At 37.2% G+C, this 22,009-nt stretch overlaps 1 protein-coding gene across 9 annotated transcripts in view; it reads left to right on the top strand.

Moving 5' to 3' along the window:
* Positions 1 to 22,009, top strand: part of CNOT2 (CCR4-NOT transcription complex subunit 2) — a 90,458-nt gene that overhangs the window by 32,154 nt on the left and 36,295 nt on the right. For 8 of the 9 annotated variants that reach the window (XM_080357438.1, XM_080357431.1, XM_080357436.1 and 5 more), the window contains one exon: positions 17,554 to 17,676. In XM_080357438.1, coding sequence (XP_080213564.1) covers positions 17,566 to 17,676 — 111 coding nt within the window. In that variant the 5' untranslated portion in view covers positions 17,554 to 17,565. Of the gene's footprint in view, positions 1 to 6,366; positions 6,423 to 17,553; positions 17,677 to 22,009 lie in introns of those variants that run through there. The other variant, XM_080357437.1, reaches the window with a different exon arrangement.

The raw sequence follows: 22,009 nt of genomic DNA, 5'->3' as shown, positions 1-22,009 counted from the left end.
TCACTGAAGTAAAAATTCAGTGGCTCTGTTTTTTATTGCAAGTCTCAAACTGTGATGCTATGTAATATAGCCAGTTCTTATATATGGCTTAAAAGTAGAGTAGCAAGGAGGTGACATTTCCAAATGAGGTGTTGTGACATTTTAAAAGTTAAAATTTGTGAAATTCCTCTGAGTTAGGAAGGAATGTCAGCAGACTATAGACTGTGAGTTAATTAGAGCCTAGAAATCATTACCAAAAAAAAAAAAAAAAGTCAATTTGATAAGACGACATGAAGTTTAAAACATACAAGTTAACTTTGAGGTTTTGCCAAAGAGTGCATTAAAGTAGCATGGACAAGTTCCCAGGAACATGTCATGACATGCGTAAGGTTCATTAAAATAAGATGAGCAGAAGAGTCAGTAAACCTCAAGAATAGCTTGCATGTGTGATTACTCTGCTTTACATTTTGGCAATTTGTGTTTGAATTTAATGATACACTGTGGAAAGTCCCAGAAGTAATTTTGAAGAGTTTTTCCTTTCATTTGTCATGTATTGTTTGTTATGCTCAGTTAGGCTCCAGTTTGAGGATTTAAATGTGAATGTGGACTTTTCTCCTGTGCTTTTGTCCCAGAATCCCAAACTGGTTGGGAAAAAGTTATGCTTGGCGCAGGTTGGTTTCTTGTTCCTCAGAATAATTTATCAACGTGTTGCTTTTGCTTCCAAGGCAGTCTCCAGACTGTTTTGGCTTTCCTGGAGCAAAGCTGGGTAAGTAGTTTACCATTGGAGAGCGTGCCATTTCACTAATAGTTTCTGAGAATGATTTTTGTGGCAAAGCATGTTTCTGTGAAGTCTCCCATGTAGTGCTTGAAAGAAGGTGAGATCTGAGCAGCTTGTAGTGTGGAATTACAGTTCCCTACACAGGCGAAGGCTCTGCTTTGAGAGCCAGTGTTTAAACTGCAGCAATGGAGTCTGCAGGTTGGTAACCGGGAGTTTGAGGAGTTGCGGTTCCATATATCCTTGGTATCGGGAAGACAAAAGGAAGGCAGGTGACTATTCTTGTTTATGAATTTATTTATTTATTCTGAAGCAGGCAATAGGATCTCTTCTTAAAGCCAGAAATCACGGAGATGGATGCACACACCTGGGGCACAGGGAGTAGGGACTGGTATAGCTTCAGTGCTCCTACGCATGTGATTCAGGAGTGGCAGTGCAGCTCTGATTATTTACATTTGTACTAGATCTGATACTTCATGAAGCAGTACCAGACAGACCTGTTTTGAAATACTGGATTCACAGATGAAAAGTCATTCGTTTATTGAGAGTAATCTATTCAGCTCTGTTCTTTTTGAAGTATTGAAGTGGGTTTATCTTGTAAAAGAAACCTGCTTTGGTTGTGCACTCTTCTCTCTCTGTTGCCTCTCTTTTCCAGTCCTTAGCACTTTTGATACCAGGTTTTACAGAAACCACTCACACAAGACTATACCTAGTGTATGTTTTGCTTCCTTTCAAAGTAGGTATTTTAGACCAGAACTTGGAGCTTTTTGTTTTTGTGAGAATGTTTTCAGATGTGGATTTTTGTTTGTATTAAATCCTTAAGAAAAGATGTGTTGCTTTGAACAAGAATGAAGTATTAATGGTTTTATTTCAGAGACCCTGATTTAGAGGGTATGCCAGTTCCTATGAACATATATGGGGGAACAAACTGTAAAATTCTACTTTGATGTTAAGTGTAAGACTGGTTATAAAAGTTAGTAGTCTTTACAGAAATAAACTGGAGAATCCTTGTAGAGAACAGCACACATGCTCTGCTCTTGATGAGAAGAAATTAGAAAGCATCAACACAGAGCAAAAGATCAGATAAGATGTTGGAAGTCACTGGGTTCCCAGAGAGACTCCTAGCTTTCCCCTTATTAGGCTAAGCCTCAGCTTTTCTTCCTTAGAAATTTGTTGGATCACTATAAATAACTGAGATTTGAAATAATATTTCCTCTGAAAATTGTCAGAATTTATCAGAAGAAAGCAAGCTGTTAAGCTGGAAAAAAAATAATAAAACGCAGAAAATAAAAATGACCAAGAATGCACTTTCTACTCTAACAGTAAAAAGCCTATACAGTTTTATTTCAATATTTTGACAATTAATCGGACTACAGACTTCCCAGGAGGCCCAGAAAAAATAATACATAGAGGATGCAGACAATACTTTCAAAGTTTGCAGAGCCATAGTATACTGAAAATCCTTTTAGAATTACTTTGTTTGTAAATAAGCTGAAATGTAGAAACTTTTAAGTCTTTCAGTTTGTCTTTTAGAAGAAAATTTACAGCTTCTCAGTTTTATCTACTTAGCTAGGTCTACGCATGCCCAAAACAGCTATCTAAGCATTTCATCTAAGGTTTATCAGATTTATCTTTATTAAAAAAAAAAGCCAGCTTCAAATTTTGCATCTTTTCTCTGCATATTTGTCATAGCTTTCCAACAGATTCTTTTCCTTTAGCATTATTTTCTTATAGCATTCTTATTGTAGTATTTGAATCATAAATGAACAGGTATTGGTCAATATTTCTTGTAAATTGAAATTTTAGATAGAGAGTTAACACTTGACATGACAAGCGTGAAGGTAGCAGTAGTTAAGATCTTTTAGGATCCATGGGTTTATTGGGTTTTTGGTTTTGTTCTTTCCCAGCAAAAAGGCAGCTGAGCAGATAGAGCAGCACGGGGAGGTGCTGCGTGGCACTGGCACCCCATCGAGTGAAAGTGGGGTGGTTTATGTGATTACCACCCTCAGATGTGTTCTTGCTTCTGGCCCAGAAGTGGCTGCACTCGCTGCAGGGATGGTTGGACCAAGCATGGAGCAAATCCTATGTGAATTCCAGTATAGTCTACCAGGAGTAAATCGGTGGGTGGTATCTCAGTTGCTGCTTGTTCTGCAGCTTGTCAGCAGCTCCTGGGGAAGGGGCAAGATGGAAAAACTATGAAGGCAGCTGTATTGACCACCTTATTTCAGTCCACCTCTGCATGTGATCATTTACACATTGTACTTGCTTAATAGTGTTGTCCATCGTTACAAGGATTCATCCTCATGATAAAGTGAATTTTGACGACAGGGTACTTGCCTTTCTTCAGTTGCTAAAACCTTGATCTTCAGATACAGTTTCCTGGCTTTCAAGATACTGTAAACTGGGGCTGTGGCTATTACATAGTCTTACCCTTGGTAATTGGTGTAACTATGTAGCAAAGCTGCACAGAGGAGCCCATTGGCTGAAAATTTAACAAGCCAGCCAAGAGCAGGACTGTGACTGTAGACTTCGTCTTGATAAAGCCTTATACCATGTGAAAATCCTGCTCACTAAGGATTCACACTGTAGTGAAACTTTAACTGAAGAAATAATTTTTTGAAATCTTCCTATGCAGCCCCTTAGTGTAAGAATTGTCCAGTGAATTTGTAGAAGTCACCTCTTTCTCACTTCAAAACCAAAAAACTTCTTCACCATCCGGTTTTTGGAACTGCAGTCTGTAGTGGATCATGGTCATACATTTGTATTCCTCGCTCCCCATAACTAATATGCTGTCACTTTTAAACGGATTTTAGAGTGTCCTAAACAACCTTCCTGTTCTCGAACACTTCTTAAGTAAACTGCTTTCTACCAACTATCAGTAGTATATCTATTTTACCTTGTTCTGCTTTCAGAGCTTTCGTCAGATATTTAGTTTATTGAGTCATCTAGACCTTCCTTTGCAGCTGCTCAACGGGATTCTGGTCAGTACTTGAGCAGCAGTGAGTGCTAAAGGATTCTCCTGGGAGTCTGCAGTTTTTGAGGCAATTGGTTTTTCTGCAACAGAATTTGCTGGATAACCGTTTAGGTTAAGATTCCTAGAAAATCATTTGTTTGGACTCTGAATTCTCTCTGCTTTTTACTTACTTGTGGGTGACCCAGGAAGCTCTTGAAGCTTTTTTTGTATGATATGTATCCATTCACTATAAGGAATATTTTTTTTTACTCTTTCATTCTTACTGCTGTACATTAAAATATTGGTGTTTCTGAACTAGCTTTTTGAAGATAAATGCTCTGCAGAACTAGAAAAACATACTTCTTTTGTCTGTGGCTGGATTTTGGAAGTTGTGAATTGTGCACAGTGCTGCTCTGTGGGCTGTTTACTTACACTGCCTCTAGGAATCTTTTTCTTTGTAGCAATAAGCTTTTTGATATATTTCTTTCTAAAAAGGAAGAAGGGTTAACAGAAGTGGTAAAGAATACATTTATTTTAAAAAAAGAGCCTTTGGCACCACAGAGATTCGGAAACAATTGGTTTTTTTTAAATTGTGACAGTCATGAAGGAGATCAAACACAAAGAATACTTCAGTATTTGTAAGTGCTTTTACTACTTGTAGTTTTTGAGAGCTAATTATTGTACACTTCTTGTCATTGAAAGAACTGTACTATGTGGGTGATGTTTTGTTTAATTTAAGAATAGTTATAAATTTGAGTAACATGTAACTGCCTCCAGTTATCCAGTATATAGTTTTGTGATGAAATGTATCACCCTTCATTTTCTCACAGCCTGATGCTCAGAGAAAGATATATCCGTACCTTTTAAGTGTTTATTTGGATTTCGACTGCAATTTTTTTTTAATATTTAACTTACAGATAAATGTAGTGATCTGAAGTTCATTTTATGTGCTAAAGAAATTAGTCGTCTTCTCTCTTTCCTGAACAAGACTTAATGCTGGAACAAGGTTTCTTTTAAAAGCAGAACTTTTAAGAGTCCTACTTCAAGATTGTGCAGGGTGGAGAAGGGATTGTATCACTTAAAAAGCAAGAAGTTCTTCCAGGACTTGGCTGACCCTGAGAAGACTGGAAAGAATTTGACATCAGATTGTGGTGTAATGATTTAAATCCATGTATTTTCCTCATCTGCAAAATGGGTAAAATGGGTTGGGACCGAAACTGATTTGAGTGTTTTGCTACTGCAATGCTAGATGAAAGCATATTAATGCTGCTGGGTAGGATAACTTTTGAATTTTATGAAACCAGCTGTAGGAAAAGAAAAACTGAAATCTCAGGCCTTGCATTTGCAAGCACTTCACCAACTACAAAACTTTTGTTGTCAGCAAGGCTATATACATTAGCTGAAGACTGAGTAGTCTCGTTTTCAGTAAAACTAACTACTCTTTCGTTTTTAATGAGAGCAGAATAATGGGAAGTAATGTCCTGTTGCTTGCTTCAACAGGCTGTTGTGACGCTAAACAGTGCTGTCCAGTCTTGGAGCTCTAAATACATGTGACTGTTTTCTGAGAAACTGTGGGGAAAGGTATGAGATGGAGGGGACCATTCCATGTCTGGGACTTGGGCCAGGTCTAAACAACATTTGCAGTCTGAGCTTAGACTGCCAATTTGGGGTAGCTCTGTTTTAAAATATTATGGCATAAAGTCTGTCGCTTCAGAGGGGAGTTTCTTTAAAATCAAAAATGCATGTTATTTCACTTTCTGATATTTGAACAAAGTTTGCAGTACATATTGAGCCTAAGTTTTATAATATGGGAGTCTGACTGGAGTCCACCTGCTTAAGTGAGGGAGTGCATAGCCAGATTAATTCCTTTTTGACAACCTTAATGGAGAACAGAATGACTGAAGAGATTTAAATTAAACATGTGGAAGATTAGTACAGTAGAAAGACATGATGGGTGCATTTACTGCTTTATTAATTTTACTTACTGCTTGTATTTGTAATAGCATGGTAGGTATCTCAGTCTCCAATTTATCTTTTCCAGCATGAAATAGTATCTAACTCTGAAAATTTTTTTACTGAAATCAGTTAATGCTTTAAATAATAAAAAATCAATGCAGAATTGTAGTTCAGCAATTTAAAGTTTTAAAAAGTTCCGATACTTTTTCATTATGTTTAGAATAAATTTAGTAATTTTGGCTTTTAAGACTGCGTCCTTGTTCTTTAGATATGATGTAAAAACATCAAAGTTGTTTTGTCACATTTTATTTTACGGCTGAATCTGTACAGCTTTAATCACAATATAGCCTGGCTGCATAGTCAGGTGGTTACAAGAAACAGGCCCTGAAATATTTTGAGAAATACGCTTCCTAAAGCAACTTAAGGCTTTCATTTAAAAAAAAAAAAAAAAGTAGCCAAAGGATAGGAATCTCTAATTTTAAGTTTGCATTTTTGGGTTTGCCCTAAAGAGTCACAGGCTCTCCTAAGTATGTTTTAGGAGGATACACTTAAAAGCCCTACATGAATTTAACTTTAACCTGTCTGTGCTCTTGGGAAATGTTTCTCCTTTTGCAGAACGTACCATTAGTCTGGAGGAGAGTCACTGAGAAGCAAGTATGCTGCCAGGAAGTTGTGGCAGCTTGTAAATATTTCTTTCTCTTCAAGGATTCAATATATTAAACATACTTAATGTTTTGAATTTTCCAGTTGTATTTTAAGGTAAGACAAGATGTTTGATGTGCTCTGTGCGTAGAATGAATTTTTTGGCCAGAATGTTCTCAGCTATTTCTATTTTTAGAATACCTCTGGAAAAAAAAATAAACCCAAATCAAAAGGTACCCTGTCGTAAAAATTCAGCATAAAGCAGAAATAGTGTTATTGCCTCTTTCTTGAGGATGCTTCAAACAAATGGTCAGCAGCTTACTTTAAATACTGTGTGTGTGAATGTACTGCTAGAAAAATCTTTAAAAATTAGTTGTGCTCTTATTCAGTTGTCCTCTATCTTGTGATCCCTGAACGAAAAAAAAAAAAACCAAACAACATACCTTATTTTTTTTTCCTCTTTTCCCTGGTAAAAGCCAGACTAGAAATGGATCTAGTACTAATTTACTTAATGTCAACAAACTCTGTCCAACTAATGAGGGGAAAAAAAAAAGCTATTCCTGTTGCTAGTCCATTAATCATGATCTGCTTGTGACTGTATAGCGCTTAGCTGCAGGAAATGCTTGGGAAACAGGGCTTATTTAAAATACAGTGGTTTAGATTAACCAAAAATGCAAGTTTTGGCTGTATCCAGGAATGAATAGGTAGGCAGTGCTGCTCTTATAAAAAGTGAGTGGAATCAGTTGTTATGGGGGGTGGAGGGAGGTAATTGCAGTATTCCTGTTAAGAGGAGCCTGTTCAGAATCCACATAGGATGAACATGGAAATGTCCTGGCTGGAGCAATGGTTTCCCATCTTTTAGCTGAAACATAGATGCAGAAATCTGACCTCCTGGCTGAGCATCTCAGTTGAAAGCAAATAAAAAGTCAAAGGAGTCCTATCCTTTAATCTGTGTTCTTTTCCCAGAGTGCAAGTGATTTGATGTGGTGGAAGCATTTGAATCCTGAGATCATGAACTCAGTCTGAATTACTTCAAAGTTTGCTTTTTCCTCTCAGTTTATAAGCTTTCTCTCTTTATCTGATACCTAGTGCAAAAGTTTTTAAATGGTGAATGAACTAAAAACGGTGTTCAGTGAATAGATAAAGACTACTTAATAGTTCTTGTAACATAAATAATGTAATAAGGCTTAATATTTTACAGCAGTACAGGTCTAGAAAGCTTATCAATGGGCATTTTTTCGCTTCAGTTGAATCGGATGCGTAGGAGCCGTTAAGAAATATTGCTCAAGGGCTGTGTAAGGTAATGACTTTACAGGGAAAGCTGGAGGATACTTAGCAGGTGGAATGATACCAGATGCGCTTAAATGTGATACAAGGGACCCACATCAAGATTAGCAGAAAGGGAAAAAACACTATCCCAGTGGCACAGAGATTGCATGGTCTTTTTGCTTGCTCATGGAAAAGTGTGTCAACACCGTCCTCCTAAGACTGCTGGAGCTTCACAGCTGCACTATCAGAAACCATCTTCCCTTGCCTGGGAAGCCCAGATGACCTTTGTGTTTCTGACCCATCCTCTGTGGTCCACATGCTGACACCCCCTGCCCTGACAGTATTGCTGCTGCCAGTCTGCAGTTTTTTGTCCCCTGAAGGGATAAAGCCTCCCAAAGACCTGTGGGAGTGTTGTTTTTTCTTTCCTCACCACCAGCTTTCTGTATAGAAGTTTCTGATTTGGCAAATGCAAGAAATTAAGCGAAGTTTTTGAAGCAGTGGGATGCAGTTTACATGTGAAGTAAAAGGCTTTAAGTTGTACAAAATGGTTAAGATGTTTGGCTGTCAGTACACAAGCTTTTGGTTTCATGTGCCACTTTTATTTAAAGCCATTTTATTTTAACTGTGTCTTACCATTTAGGAGGCTTAAGTATATACTTTTTTTTTTTCTTCTATGTATTATATAGTGTCACATTAGGTTGGTGTGTCACTAAATGTCCAGATGTTTTAAAAAGAGGAAATGTAATGAAGCTTGCAGATGAATTTGTAGAGGAACACATAGTTGTCTGTTGTGAAGCACTGAAAAGTAGACCCTTTGTTTGTAGTGGTGTTGACAATCAAATATGTATCTGTCCTCCACATGAGCAAATAGCTTTTCTCACTGTCTTAAGTTGTAGCAGGGAGCTGGTTTGCAGAGCAGTTAAGAACTCTTTCTTGTGAGGAGTATCAGCTACTAATGTACTAGTTACAGTGGGTATAGTTCAGAAAAATGGTTAACACTTTATTTCAGTGTAAAATAGGGTTTGTATGTTGGTCTTGCAAGGGTTTTCTTTTGTTTTTGTAACTTCTTAGGGGACTTATCGACATAAAAGGTTTCTGAGGTGCTCCTTGTTTGTGAGACCTTCATATAAGTTCTGTAATACTGGGGCTTGGACTAGATCAGCACCTGGTTTGTTTTCCAGGTTAAGCTCTGTTGGTCCATGTCTGCATCATCTGAGTTGTCTGTTCTAAGTGGAGGAAGGTTTTGAGTAGCCAGCAGTGATACCAAACATTGGAGATAGTGGAGTGTCTCATGTTGATATTAAAGCTGTAACTCTTTGTAGAGGAGAAATATTTTAGCATAGCAAATCTCTTTATTGTAAAGCTGAAGGCCAACCTGCTTAGTCTTACTTAGTTAACTTGATGTTCTTATTGCTCTTAAAAATGTGTTTTGTGAATACGTGATGACTAATTAATACCAATGAAGAACGAAAACCTCCTAAAGTATGGTGGTTGGTTTTGTTTGTTGTGTTTGTTGTTTTTGTGTGTTGTTTTTTGTTTGTTTTCCTTAAGCTGTTCTGAACTTTTAGTCAAAAAAAAAACTTAATTTCTTTGCAGTTTTTGTGGATTCTATGAATTTAGGTGTTAGAATTCCAAACTTAAATCTCTTTATAGGAGTGTATTTATGTCCCTTGAGGACCTTTTTTCTGCTGTATGCCTATATACTTATCATAGAACATACACTAGCAAAACAACTGTCTTGTTCTGGTGCATTCTAACAGAAGGGGAATACAGTAAAGAGAGAGTTGATAGTACCAGTACTCTGACAGCAGACTGGAATGTTCCTGTTGAAATCCCCTTTTTTCTGTTGCTTATACAAATTTCAGCCATCTTTTCAGACTGAAACTTCTTGTTCCCTATATCTACTTCACCTTGTTTTCTTGCAGCCCTCATGTTTTTGGCTGAAGTTATGTAAATTATAACTAGTTCTGCGACTTCATACCGGAGTGAGTTTTTAGAAAAGCAAGTGCAAATTTCTTTAACTGTTGGCTTTTTGTCACTATTACCTTTTTTTGCCTCCATGAGAAATGCATAGGATCTGTCACAGTTCTAAGCCTTAGAGAAGAACAATTTACTTAGTAAGATTTTATTTTATGGATTCATTTCTCAGTAAATTGATGCAGCTTTTGGGCTGCACTTACTGTCATGCAAGTTTGGCAACATGCAGAATTTGCTGCAGCATAATTCTGCTGAATGCAGAACTTATATTTTTATGAGTTTGCTCAGAGTATCGCAATGTTTAGGAAAATGCCGAGTTCCAATGTCTTTCTCTTAGGACTTCATGGACTGATATGATTTTGTTATTTCTGAAGAACGTAATGTAGTAGCTGATTTCCTAATCTTTTAATGTTGGGCTTTACCATTGCATATGCCCTATTAAAGAACTCTCTGGAGTGCATCTGAGTAGATCTACAATTTCTAACTGGGTAAAGCACCTTTATTTTATTAAAAAAAAACCCACACCACAAAGCAACAAAAAAAGGCAAGCCCAGGAATGATACTGGAGATAAAATAAAAATAGACTAACTTACTGAATTAGGGGATATCTTATTCTAATTTGATATGAAAGGGTAATTCCTGAAATACAGCAAAACTTGTTTTGTTTACAGAAAATACTTCAAAAGCACTAATACAGTCCATATGGCAAAATGCAGTGTTAAATTCGAAAACCAATTTTTAGTTACAACAGCAAGTAGTTTTCAACCAATGCAATTCTGAATTACCTAACGGGATGAGTCAGAGGTTATCAAACAAAAGTAAGCAGGATGTTGTCATTCTAATGTGTTCCAGTGGCCCTTTTTGTTATCGTTGAGGTGCAAAATACTGATTGAAAGATACTCAGAGAATAAACTTCTTAGGAGGCAAGAGAAGTGCCACTCTAGTAATAAGTTTATTATGAGAACACATGAAGCAAATTTTATTATCTTTCCAGAATTGAATTTTGGTTTTTGCTTATTTATTTACAAACTTGACAGCTGAATTTCTCTTTTCTGAGACTGACCCATTTCCATATTAACCAAATAGCAGTTTTCATAGACAGGTTTACTTGTAATAGTTACCAGGAATGCAAGTTTTCCTGTTGTTTTGTGTGCTTCTTTACTTGTTTATTTGGCTTGTTTTATTGTTCCATTACAACATAGGTACTTCAGAAGCCTGTTTGGTCTCTGAACTTGATTTTGAGTAAGTCTGGCTTCTTAGAATAACTGATCTCTTCTTTGATGATGTTCACAAAAAAAAAAATCAGTAAATTAATGTGGTACACAGTGTATATTTAGCTGACAATTGTCTTGATGGATCATCAACTGAGAACATACTTTAAAAGTTACTTTTTGTTTACAAATTGACCTTTTTTTGTAAACATATTATGGCTGAGGAGTGTCATAAGTAGATAACAAGAGTATGGCAGTACATTGGTTATTTTCAAGATTCTTGCTGTTGCTCACTGCATGTGTATTTAAAATAGTATTGAATTGAAAAGTATGAGACAACATGAGGCACGATTGTCATGTCTTTCTAAAATGCAATAATCTTTCATGGTGAAACCTCACAGTTGAAGGGCATTGCATAGCCAAATGTGTAGCATTTTACAATAGCAATCAGAAATGCTGTGTTAAATTGATTCTAGAACCGTTATTATACTTGAATGGACTGTAAATACTATAAATGCCTAGAAGCATCAAGAGGAGAGAAAGTGGGTAAATACACTCACATTTTGGATAGAGTCTTGAGGGTGATATATTAGTTTGGTTTGTTTTGGGTGTGTGTTTGAAGTTTTTTTTCTCCTCTTATTGAGTAAATATTATTTGTAATGTTATCAGACAAGTAATAGTTGTTCCTGATTTACAAAATCCTTAAAACATGTCTTTGACAGATAATCCAGCTGTGTGTTTTACAGCATGTGTGTGGGTATGCGTATGTGTGCTGTTAGTAAGGACTTGTGACTTTTGTTGCCATGTTTACAAAGGAGATGCTCCTGCTTCTCCTCAGGTCACATCACTAAATAAGGTAGAACACACTTGGCATCTTCTTGGTCTCTCCCCACAGCTGCTACAAGTGGAGTGCCAGGTCACTGGCTCTCCTGGTCACTTTTGCAGATCCCTGATGTCTTTCTTATGTTTGAATTGTCTTTCTTGTGTGTGTTTGGGCTCTATTGAATGGTGTGTCTTTCGCATTGAGAAATAAGATCATAAACAGTAGCAGTTTTTACTATAAAATAAATCTATGTTATCTTTCGCCAACTGATGGAATTCCAAATCCACAGAATCACATAATGTTAGGGATTCGAAGGGACCTCGAAAGGTCATCTAGTCCAATCCCCCTGCTGGAGCAGGAACACCTAGATGAGGTTACACAGGAATGTGTCCAGGTGGGTTTTGAATGTCTCCAGAGAAGGAGACTCCACAGCCCCCCTGGGCAGCCTGTTCCAGTGTTCTGGCACCCTCGCTGTGAAGAAGTTTCTTCTCATATTTAAGTTGAACCTCTTGTGTTCCAGTTTGTACCCATTGCCCCTTGTTTTATCACTGCTTGTCACTGAGAAGAGCCTGGCTCCATTGTCGTGTCACTCACCCTTTACATATTTATAAACGTTTCTATAGGTTGACTTAAATTGCAGGCTGATTTGGTGCTTACCAGCATGTGATTTTTCATAGACACATTTTTTGAGATACTTATTTCTCACTGGAAGGCTGATTCAGGGCCACTTTTGTAGATACTTTGGGTATGCAAATATGTTAACTTATGTGAAAATATTGATTTGTAACAGAAGAGAAAAATAGGGTAAATTATTAACTTTGCTAACTAAGATCTAAACAGCAGCATCAGATGCCTTAGTATACAGATGGATGGAAGCTCTGTAGCATCAGACTGAGATTAGAGCTTCTTATTGCTCTCATGTAATGGCAGTGTGAATGTTGAAGAATACCATAGTCATTGGAGGAGCAGGAACGGGGTGATATTCCTAAAATTCCTGAAGTGGTTTATTTTTTTTAACTTGTATTACTCTATATAGTTTTCAGCTCTCATTAAGATGATGAGTTTAATCAGTTGTAATGCAACGACTGATTTTTCTGCTCTATGCAAAATTAAAAATATTCATTCTCCAGGGAGATTTTATAGCATCCTCTTAGTTTGGAGTTGGCTACATTAATGCCATGAGTGAACTCTCCTTGGGCACTACCTATAGTAATACTGCAAAACAGAAACATAATTAGTTTTCATATTTTAGTACTATAATTTACTTCAGGCTGTTACACTAATTTAATATACAATTATAGCATCATTCTATAAGTGATTATAGAGAAGATAATTTTGCAGCTTAAAATGACAACATTTTTAATAATTTCCTTACAAATTTTGTGTCAATAACGTATTTCCGGTTATGGCTAACAAACAAGTATTTGTGTGCTGAAATATGTTATACTGCAGTGTTTCTTGTAATGAAAAGGATTTAAAAAAAAAAATCTATTTTTAAAAAATAAATAAGTATTGCTGGTTGTTTTATGTACTCAGCTGAAGGATGAAGGTCAATGACTGCAACAAACTGCTTATTAGGTGCTTCAAATTCTTAACGTTTGTATGGTGCTTTTAGTTGCCCTGTTGTTGTGGTTGCCAGGAAATGTTCCACAGAAGTATTTTAAAGATCTTGTCAGGTTTGTGACTGCATTTTGCTTCGTTAATGTTAATTTGAAGTTGTGGGCAAATCTGATTTTTAAACATGATGTCCTCGTGCTTTGAAAGAAGCACTTGTGTTCATCTGGACAGAATTGGCCAGGGTTTGTGGCAGCATGGCTGGTTAGTTCTCTGAACTCAGTCGTAACATGTTTCTCTTTGCTTTCCTCTATTACCATGAATATTTTCTAATAATGTTTGTGCATGGGTGTACCAGTGGGAATTGTAAGTACTTTGCAATATAGTACTGAAGGATGAATTGACAAAAGTGCACCATTTTTACATTTCTAATGAACAGTTGCACTGCCAATGTGTCTTGTGCAACAGAGGACTGAGTTTCCGGAGTAGAACAGGAAAAGTAGTTGCAGGATTAGGAGAGGGATCTGTATGAAATTAGGCTGAGTAGACAGGAGTTCTTTACTTAATAAAATTGCCATGCAACTGGGGCAGCACTTAGGTGAAATTGTCTTGGCATAAATGTCTGTGTTTATTGGTATATATGTATGAATAAGAGACTTAAATACAGGAGCTTATTTCTACTGTTTAGCTCATCAGTCTAGACCTTGTGAAGGTACAAAACCTCAGGTCACTGTTACTTTCCAAAGGTTTTAAAATGTATTTGTAAATGCTGCATGAACTTTGCTGTATTTGTTTTTGTAGCTGATTGGACACCGATCTATCAGTCTATGAAAAAAGAGGTGCAGTCATTTTGTATAAGGTTTCCTGGTGGCTTCTTGTCCTAAGAAATAAGCAAGAAAGTTCCATCTGCAGATCTGCCCGCATTTGGCACAGCCCCAGTTATTCTCACACCTTCTTACAAATAGCACTGCGATGGTGTTTTTTCATTATCTGTGCATACACTTGTAGCATGGCTGACTAATGAATATGTTAGTGAATACTGGTATAAGTGGATGTGGATAGGAAGATGCCAATTGCTAACTTGGCAACCACCTGACACTGTCATTGTGTAAACCTGCTGTTTATAGAAGTGTGCACAGGGATAGGTGCTCTGATTGAGAAGTTTGCCAGCTGTCTACTGTCACCAGCGACTACTGGGAAGTAGATAAGTTGGCTGCTGGTGTCAGCCTGAGAACAAGCAAGGAGTGAGCAGCCAGGCTACCACAGCAGCAGCTTCTGTCTTTAGTCCCAGTTCCTGCCCTTTCAGTTACTGGTCTTTAGTGGCTGCCTCATTTTATGGTGCTGTTAGTTTTGTACCGGGGCTGGATAGGAGTGTGAATTGCAACACCACATTTCTCTGCTGCGGTTCACCCTGAGAACAAGTGGCAGTTCTTTCTGGTGGAGTGAAGCCCTGTTAGGGGTGCAGGCAGCTGCCAGAATACCCTCCAGCATTCCCTCGGTGGAAGCGTGGACAGCTTGAGCACTGCACGCAGCTGCTTCGCTTGGCAGCACTGAACATTGCAGGACAGCTTACAAAAATGCTGTTGTGCAGAAGCATCGGTCTTTGCAACATGTTTTTGAAGGTTTTTGGAGCAGTCAGGCCCAGCGATGCAGCTGGTTGCAGGCTGGGCTCCTCCGGCCTTCCTCTCTTCCCCTGCAGCCTGCAATGCATGCTCTGCTCTCTGGAGTTCTTCAGTTAGGTACCACCTAGAAATGTGGGTTGTCAATATAAATATCAATGTTTCATCTATCTAATTATTAAAAGTTTTAATAACCATGCTCTTGTATGACTTCATATAAAAAAAAGTGCAATTCATCTAGTCTTCAGGGCATAATCTTGATTATTTCCTGTACTGATAATTGCATAAGACAGTGGCCCTAAACTAATGTTTTAAACAAATGTAGTGGAGATTGTTTAAAATATCCTTCAGCTTTTCGGTACATACACTTCATGTTTGAACATACTAGCTTTCTTGCAGCAGCTTTAAACATATATTTTGAAACTGAAAGCTCTGACCTTACCCCACTGACTCAGAAATCTTTCCGGTGTGTGTGTAACCAGCCGTATGTAAACCTTGGCGGAAACAAGATCAAAAGCTACAGGGTCAAAGACAGGATCGTTTTTTCCCCTTTATGTAGTTCCTGTACCGTAGCTCAGGGTTGGGTATTACATTCGTACAGAATGTGTATGCTTCAGTGACTTGCTTTCTGTCACAATTAAATTTTGTTATTCTGATGATATATCACAAGAGAAGTTTGTGTGGCAAAAAAAGTATTCTCTTGCCCTAGGTATTGTTAAAGGAGCATCACTCGTGGGAAGTTGCTTTGTACCTTCTCAAGAGCAGTAGTTGTTTGAGACACACAGCTTCTCCTCATTTCTTGGGATAGTTTCAACCAAAGCACTTCACAATCCTTTTTACAGTGGTTAAAGGCAACTGCTGGTCTCTCCACACTTTACTCAGGCAGAGCAAAGGACAAGATAATCCCCTCAGCCTGTTAAATGCTCCATCCCATCTGGTAGGTGATAATTGCATTGCAAGGGGATTAGCACAGTGGGATATGCTTACAGTGTAATGAAAGCGGCACTACAAGTGTGAAAGTCAGCTGAATGCGTTGAAGCAGTTTAGGACCTCACATTTGCACATTTTTGTAAATATCATAAAAGACAGGTTTCATCTGGAGAAGGCGCACAGTACCTTTACATGCCTTTGCATGGGGGTAACAGGTCATAAATTTTTTTTGAGACATCAGTAGTCTAAATATCTGAAACCCTCTCATAAGACTAAGTGGAATAGGCTTTTGTTTAGATGAATGCAACATTTTAGGGCAATTTTGTGATTCTAGCTGTATTAAACACATCTCAGTATTCACTTAAAACTCCTATGACTTGGAAATCACAGGGTTAAGTTGTTACTAGTAGAGGAGCACCCGTGTTATTAAACACTGCCTAGAAATCTTCATCAGTAAAGGGGAAATTTGAATAAGCCACACTGTGAGGAATATCAGAGTAATTTTGTGTCAGTTGGGATAAGAGGATTTCAAGCTGACAGTAACTCTCCTTGCAGCCAACCAGAATAAATGCTTTGAAATTTCAAGCATGAGCCTAAAGTAGTGTAAAACGACTCTTTAAAAACATTTTTAAAATTGTCTTTTTTTTTTTTTTTTTTAAGTTTAGCTAGTGCTGTCAATAGTGAAGATAGTAAATCTCAGCACATTTGATAAGCTAGCTGTAATTTAGCTTCTGTATGTTTCAAGATGTTAAAGATCCATTGGAAGGTATGTAAGGTAGGGCCATAGTTGGGGGTTGGTTACCATCCGGTTAGTTGTTCTCTCTTCAGTCTCCCTGTGTGGTACAAGAAGTGGAGCAAGTTGCTCAGTGCTGACCAGTATGTGCCATTTGGCTGTTTGAACATTAACCTGTCACGTTTAAACAGGGCTTGGTTAGCCCACACTGTGCTGTGGTAGCATTTCATGGCCAGATAGATTAGAAAGTTAACAGAAGTGTGTGTATTTTTACATAAGTAAGAGAGTCAGGTGTATAAAAATGCACTGCATATGGTAGATTCTATGATGATGTTGTATGGTCTTGCTGCAGCATTACATTTTCTAATCAGCTAAGGTTCTGTGACCAGCTGTGCGGTTGCTATTTTTTCAGTTTCCAGTTCCTGGCCTAGCAGCTCTGTCTGTGTGTATCTGCACCTCTGGGAGTAAGGACAAAACAAAACCTAGTGGTTTTTTATGGGCCGTCTGCAGTAACTTTGTCAGTCTGTGATGAGGTTTTTAAGTGTGGTTGAACTTGAGCTTCTCTTACTTAATCGTGTCTCTGAGTGTGCAGGGTCGAGTAGAAAGCTGCTTTTCCGAAGTTGTGGGGCTGAGACACGAGAGTGATTTCACAGTGGCTTTGGTTTTTTGTCTTTCCTCTTTTATTATTGTTGTTTCTTTTAAGGTAGCTGGGCGGTACGAAGGATGTACCTTAATTTTCTTCTTTCAGATGAAGAGTGTTTACCTGAGGAGGGGAAAATTTGAGAAATGTGTTATTTTGTTATATGACACTATGTAATTTTAAATATACCTGAGTGAAAGGTTATGAGCCTCAAAAAAGCAACCAACAAATGAACACCCCTCCAAAAAATTAAGCGTATCCTCTCTCCTTACCCCATTTCTTTCTGAAATAGGAATTTCTGTCAGATGAAAATCCCAGTTGGAAGAACCATTTCCTTGACAATGTATAAAAAGTACTGTTAAAGAGGAATTTTCAAATGTTTAGAAACAGATTTTTTTAACAATCGGTACATATATTTGAAATATATACAATTATAAGTATGTAGCAAACCAAATCATATATGGTATATAATAGTTTTTTCTTCTTATTTAGGTGACAAACAGCATGTTTGGTGCTTCAAGGAAGAAGTTTGTAGAGGGGGTTGATGGTGACTACCATGATGAAAACATGTACTACAGCCAGTCATCGATGTTCCCACATCGGTCAGAAAAAGATGTAAGTTGAATAAGCTTGTTTTTCTTTTCCCCTTTCAATACTGAGATAATTTCAAGCACGTGAAATACATGTGAGGAAGGGATTCATTTAGATTTAAGCTGTGGATGTGTTTTCAGTGGCAAGTGCTTTAATTTTAGGGAGTTTGTACGTGTAAACTTCAGCCATATGCTTGCCAGGATTTTATTTTTTCATCTTAAAGAATTATATTTGTAACTTAAATTGGGTTATGGATTATATCTTGTGTTTACATGTTGTGTCCACAGTGGTTTTGTTGTGGTTTTACACTTTATATCTTCAACCGTTTTTTTTTTTGTTTGTTTCTGAAAATGCCTTGTGCAGCTTGTTTGTCTGCTCAAGTATTCTAATTTAGGTATTTCTGCCATTTGTAATGACACAAAGTTACAAACCCCAACCTTTCTTAAACATTTTTTTTCCTCGGTAATGCATTATTTTATGTTAGAACTACATTGGCATTACCGAAGCTCTGCTTATTATTAAAATAAATAAATTAGCCAGTAAAATATTTCACTTTTATATGGAGTGGCATGTAGAAATATATGGAAGACTGAAAAGCATGATTTGAAATTCATGTCACCTCAAGGCCAGTAATACTATCTCATGACAGACTTGCATTTAATATGTGTAAGCAACAAATGTGCTACATTTTCTTTTTAATTTAAAAAAAAAATCACTTCAGACTTTAAAAAAGGTGTCATTGCTTCAAGTCTGTCTCCATGGCTGTCCAGAAATATAGTTGTTTAGTTGGAAATGGCTTGATAGACCTTGACCTATGTAAATATAAACATTTCCTATAGGCTTTTAGTGATTTGAATTTTAATCCAGATTTTCAAAGATATAAGGAAAGAAGTTTAAAGTAGAAGGCTTCTTAAAAAAAAAAAGGAAAGAAAAACGAGGTGGTGGACTCGCTGTCCCTGGAGGTTTTTAAACTGAGATTGGACATGTCACTTAGTGCCATGATCTAGTAAACAGACTAGAGTTGGACCAAGGGTTGGACTCGATGATCTCTGAGGTCTTTTCCAACCCAGTCGATTCTGTGATTCTGTGAACACTTAAAAGCAGCTTTCCAGTTCAGTTTCATAAGTGATTTTTATGAGAAATTTCAGGTGAGACAGCAAAGGATTAAAATCTATTACAGTGTTAAGAAAATTAAACAGGCTGCACTTTCCCGTTTATGTCCATTACACGTGTGCATGTACCACAGATGCACAAAGGCACAATGGAATATTTGTAGTGCTGAATGTACTTTCCTTTCTGTGAGCTCTGAGGGGTTCATCTAGCATTCTCAAACACAGCAGATGCTATTTCTCCAAAGTGATTCTTAAGTAGATTCTTAAATATTAAACCTCCAGCTGTAGATTTGATGCACTGAGGGAGAAATCGTTACGATGTAGTAAGAAAGGTAAAGTGAGACGAACACTGTGCTGTACAGTGTGTGCGGTGAAAGCTGATGCTTGGTGGGTTGTTGATGCCGTGAATGAGTGCTTTAGTTGCCTACTCTTTCTGTAGGCATTGTTGCAGAAGTGGATCTTAGAATGGGACTTCAAGAGAAGGAAGGTGGGTGTTCCAGACACCAGGAATGACATGAGAAATCATGAAAGCTTGTGGGAGAAGTGGCCAAAATGGGGCATAGAAGCTGCTGTGGGTGGCAGAAGAGTGGTGTCGTTCCCACAGGAAATGGAAGAGCGATTTTTGCAAAAGCTTTTTAAAGTTTTATTTCCAAAGCCTTGTTAAGGGATTTTTTATTTTTTCCCCTTTTAGCTTCACTATTGACCGTTACAACTTGCTGAGTTTATGCTTATGAAATCTTAAGCCATTATATGCTATTGTAATATTGCTATTGACCTTTATAAAAAAAAATATTTTCTGTATACCTTTGATCACTGACGTATAGCTAAATGTATATTCTGTATTATTACATGCTGATTTTGATATCTCATTTGACTTGTTTTAGATGAGAAAGGTTGCAAAGGTGGTTGTGTTCTTTTAGTTTCCAAACAATTTTGTGGTTTTGAAAACATGTTCTAATTGAAAATAAGCGTGTTTTCAAATAGTCTTTGAACTGGAATTCTACTAAAGATGATACTCTGTACATGAGAACACAATAAATATATTGCTTGTGTTGTTATTTGACTAACACAAAAATAAATTTGCTCAGAATTGTCTCTGAGTAAGCTAATAAAGACTGAAGATCAAAAGCTGGATCCAGTTTTATGAACAACAGGGGGGGAAGAAAAACTTGTAGAATTCTAGATCTTGAAACACTTTGAATTTTTCTGTTTTCACATTCACATTGAATTGGAATGGGTAAATCTAGGCAAAAAATAAAGGTAGATGAAACCTTGGGGAAAGGAGTAAATCATTTTTCTGTTCAGAAAATCCAACTGGTAATAAAAAGATTAAAACGTGGCATACACAATCTCTTTGTAAACAGACTGTAAAATGGCAGCATTTATGCCCTTTTTATAGTAGAGTTGTCTAAACAAGATGCAGTTTTACTGCAGTTTAAATTATTACTCTTTTTTTCATTTTCAGTTTCTTGCAGGTCTTTACTGACAGCAGGTAAAAGGGATGTATTGCAGGTTTTAGCTACAAACCTGTAGAAAATGAGTTAAACATAGATTTTTTTTTTTTTCTTTTTTTTCTTTTTTTTTTTCTTCTTGCAGTGTGTCAGGTATACACATGAATTCTGAGTCTTTCATTTATCCTTCTTTTATATTCCAGAGTTCTTTAACCTGAAATAGAGAGGTTCTGAGGGAAGCCCGCTGTGAATGGCCTCTTTAACTACTGCTCTTCAGGAAGGCATAAACTTGTTTAGTATTTACCCTCATACTGGACATGACTGGGTGTTTTTCTGTTTTTCACTTTGTTGAAATCTTACTGATTCTGACCTTTAAAGTTGCTGCTTTTGAGGCAGTTGTTACTGAACATGTGTATGTGTACTCTAAGCAGAGGAATATAAAGAATGGTGAAACCCTCCTAAGATGAAGACTAGAGTGAGGACTGAATCTGCAAGCGTATTATTTGGTATAAACTTCAGAATCTATTTTTCACTTTGCCTTTGCAGTAGGGTTTCTGTCGTTGTGAAGAGGCATTGTCTTCAGGTTGAGGACAGTGATGACTTGCACAGAGTTTGACTAGTTTGGGAGCTTTTCAGCTTTCTACCTTGTTTTAACACTTAAGGTGGAGGTTTCAGTTTTTTTCAAGTTGTATTAGGAAATAGTTCTTCACTTATTAAGTGAAAAAGTAATTTAGAACCTATCTGAAAAAGATGTGAAAAAATATTTTATGCCTTCTTATAAACAATTTTCTTTGCACTTACTGATGTGGTGTCCTTGTGACTTGTTTTGCCTAATTTGAATTTTAAACGCATTTCTTTTACACAAAGGTAAAGTGAACGAAATGCTGCTCAAGTCCTGTCTTAAATTTTGAAGACTTTTTCCAGGTGGGAAGAAGCAGGAACAAATAGTTTAGGACATGTTATTTCATTTCAGAGCTGCAGTGTAGCTGAAAATGAAAAGCTTTCATGTAACTTACCTGTTTCTTCACTAGGGAATAACAGTTCTAGGCAGTCAGGTTTGATATGACAATTGAAATGGAAAAGTTGCACATTACTCATGTGCACAAGTGCTTCCAAAACCATAAGGATGCTGTTTGGGTCTGTTGTTTTAGGTAAAAAATTATGGTTCCTTAGATTAGATTAGGTCTTACTCAAGGTGTCTAATCCTTCTTTTTTACCAAACAAGTGTCTTTGCCTTGAGTCATTGCAAACCTTCCTGTGCCAAAACGGAAGAGGAACAGAGTAAATCCATGACTGCTCTATGAATTCTGCTGCATTTAGGGTCAGTGCATGATAACCAGGTCAGTAGTCCTTTGGTAATTAAATCAGACATTTTACAGAATTTGCAGAGAATAGAACAGGTTAAGAAAATAGTTTAAGATTTGCCTTGAAACAAATGTAATCGTGTAACTTAAATTGACAACAAAATGCACGGTATGCCCACAGAATAATTACAGAGTTTATTTGTGGCTAGTTCCACCAACTTAACTGAGCTGTCTATGCACTCAGCAAAATCATTGTGAGGACAGAGGTGCATGCATTTTTATTTGGATAGAGTGACAATAGTAGAAATTGGTAACTCAAAACTTTCATATACTTTTGAACCTACTGTCTTCTTGTCAAGGTTTAAAGCAAGGTGACAATAAATTGTGGCAGATGCCCTCTGTTAATCCCTCCCACCATAGAGCAGCGTTTAACCCCTCCTGTGCAGAGCTGGTGTGGTTGCAGCAGCTGCAGGGCAGGCACCCGGAAGTC

Source organism: Nesoenas mayeri (assembly GCF_963082525.1).
Source record: "Nesoenas mayeri genome assembly, chromosome: 1".
In the NCBI taxonomy this organism is placed as follows: domain Eukaryota; kingdom Metazoa; phylum Chordata; class Aves; order Columbiformes; family Columbidae; genus Nesoenas; species Nesoenas mayeri.
This window is presented reverse-complemented; position numbering and strand designations above follow the sequence as displayed.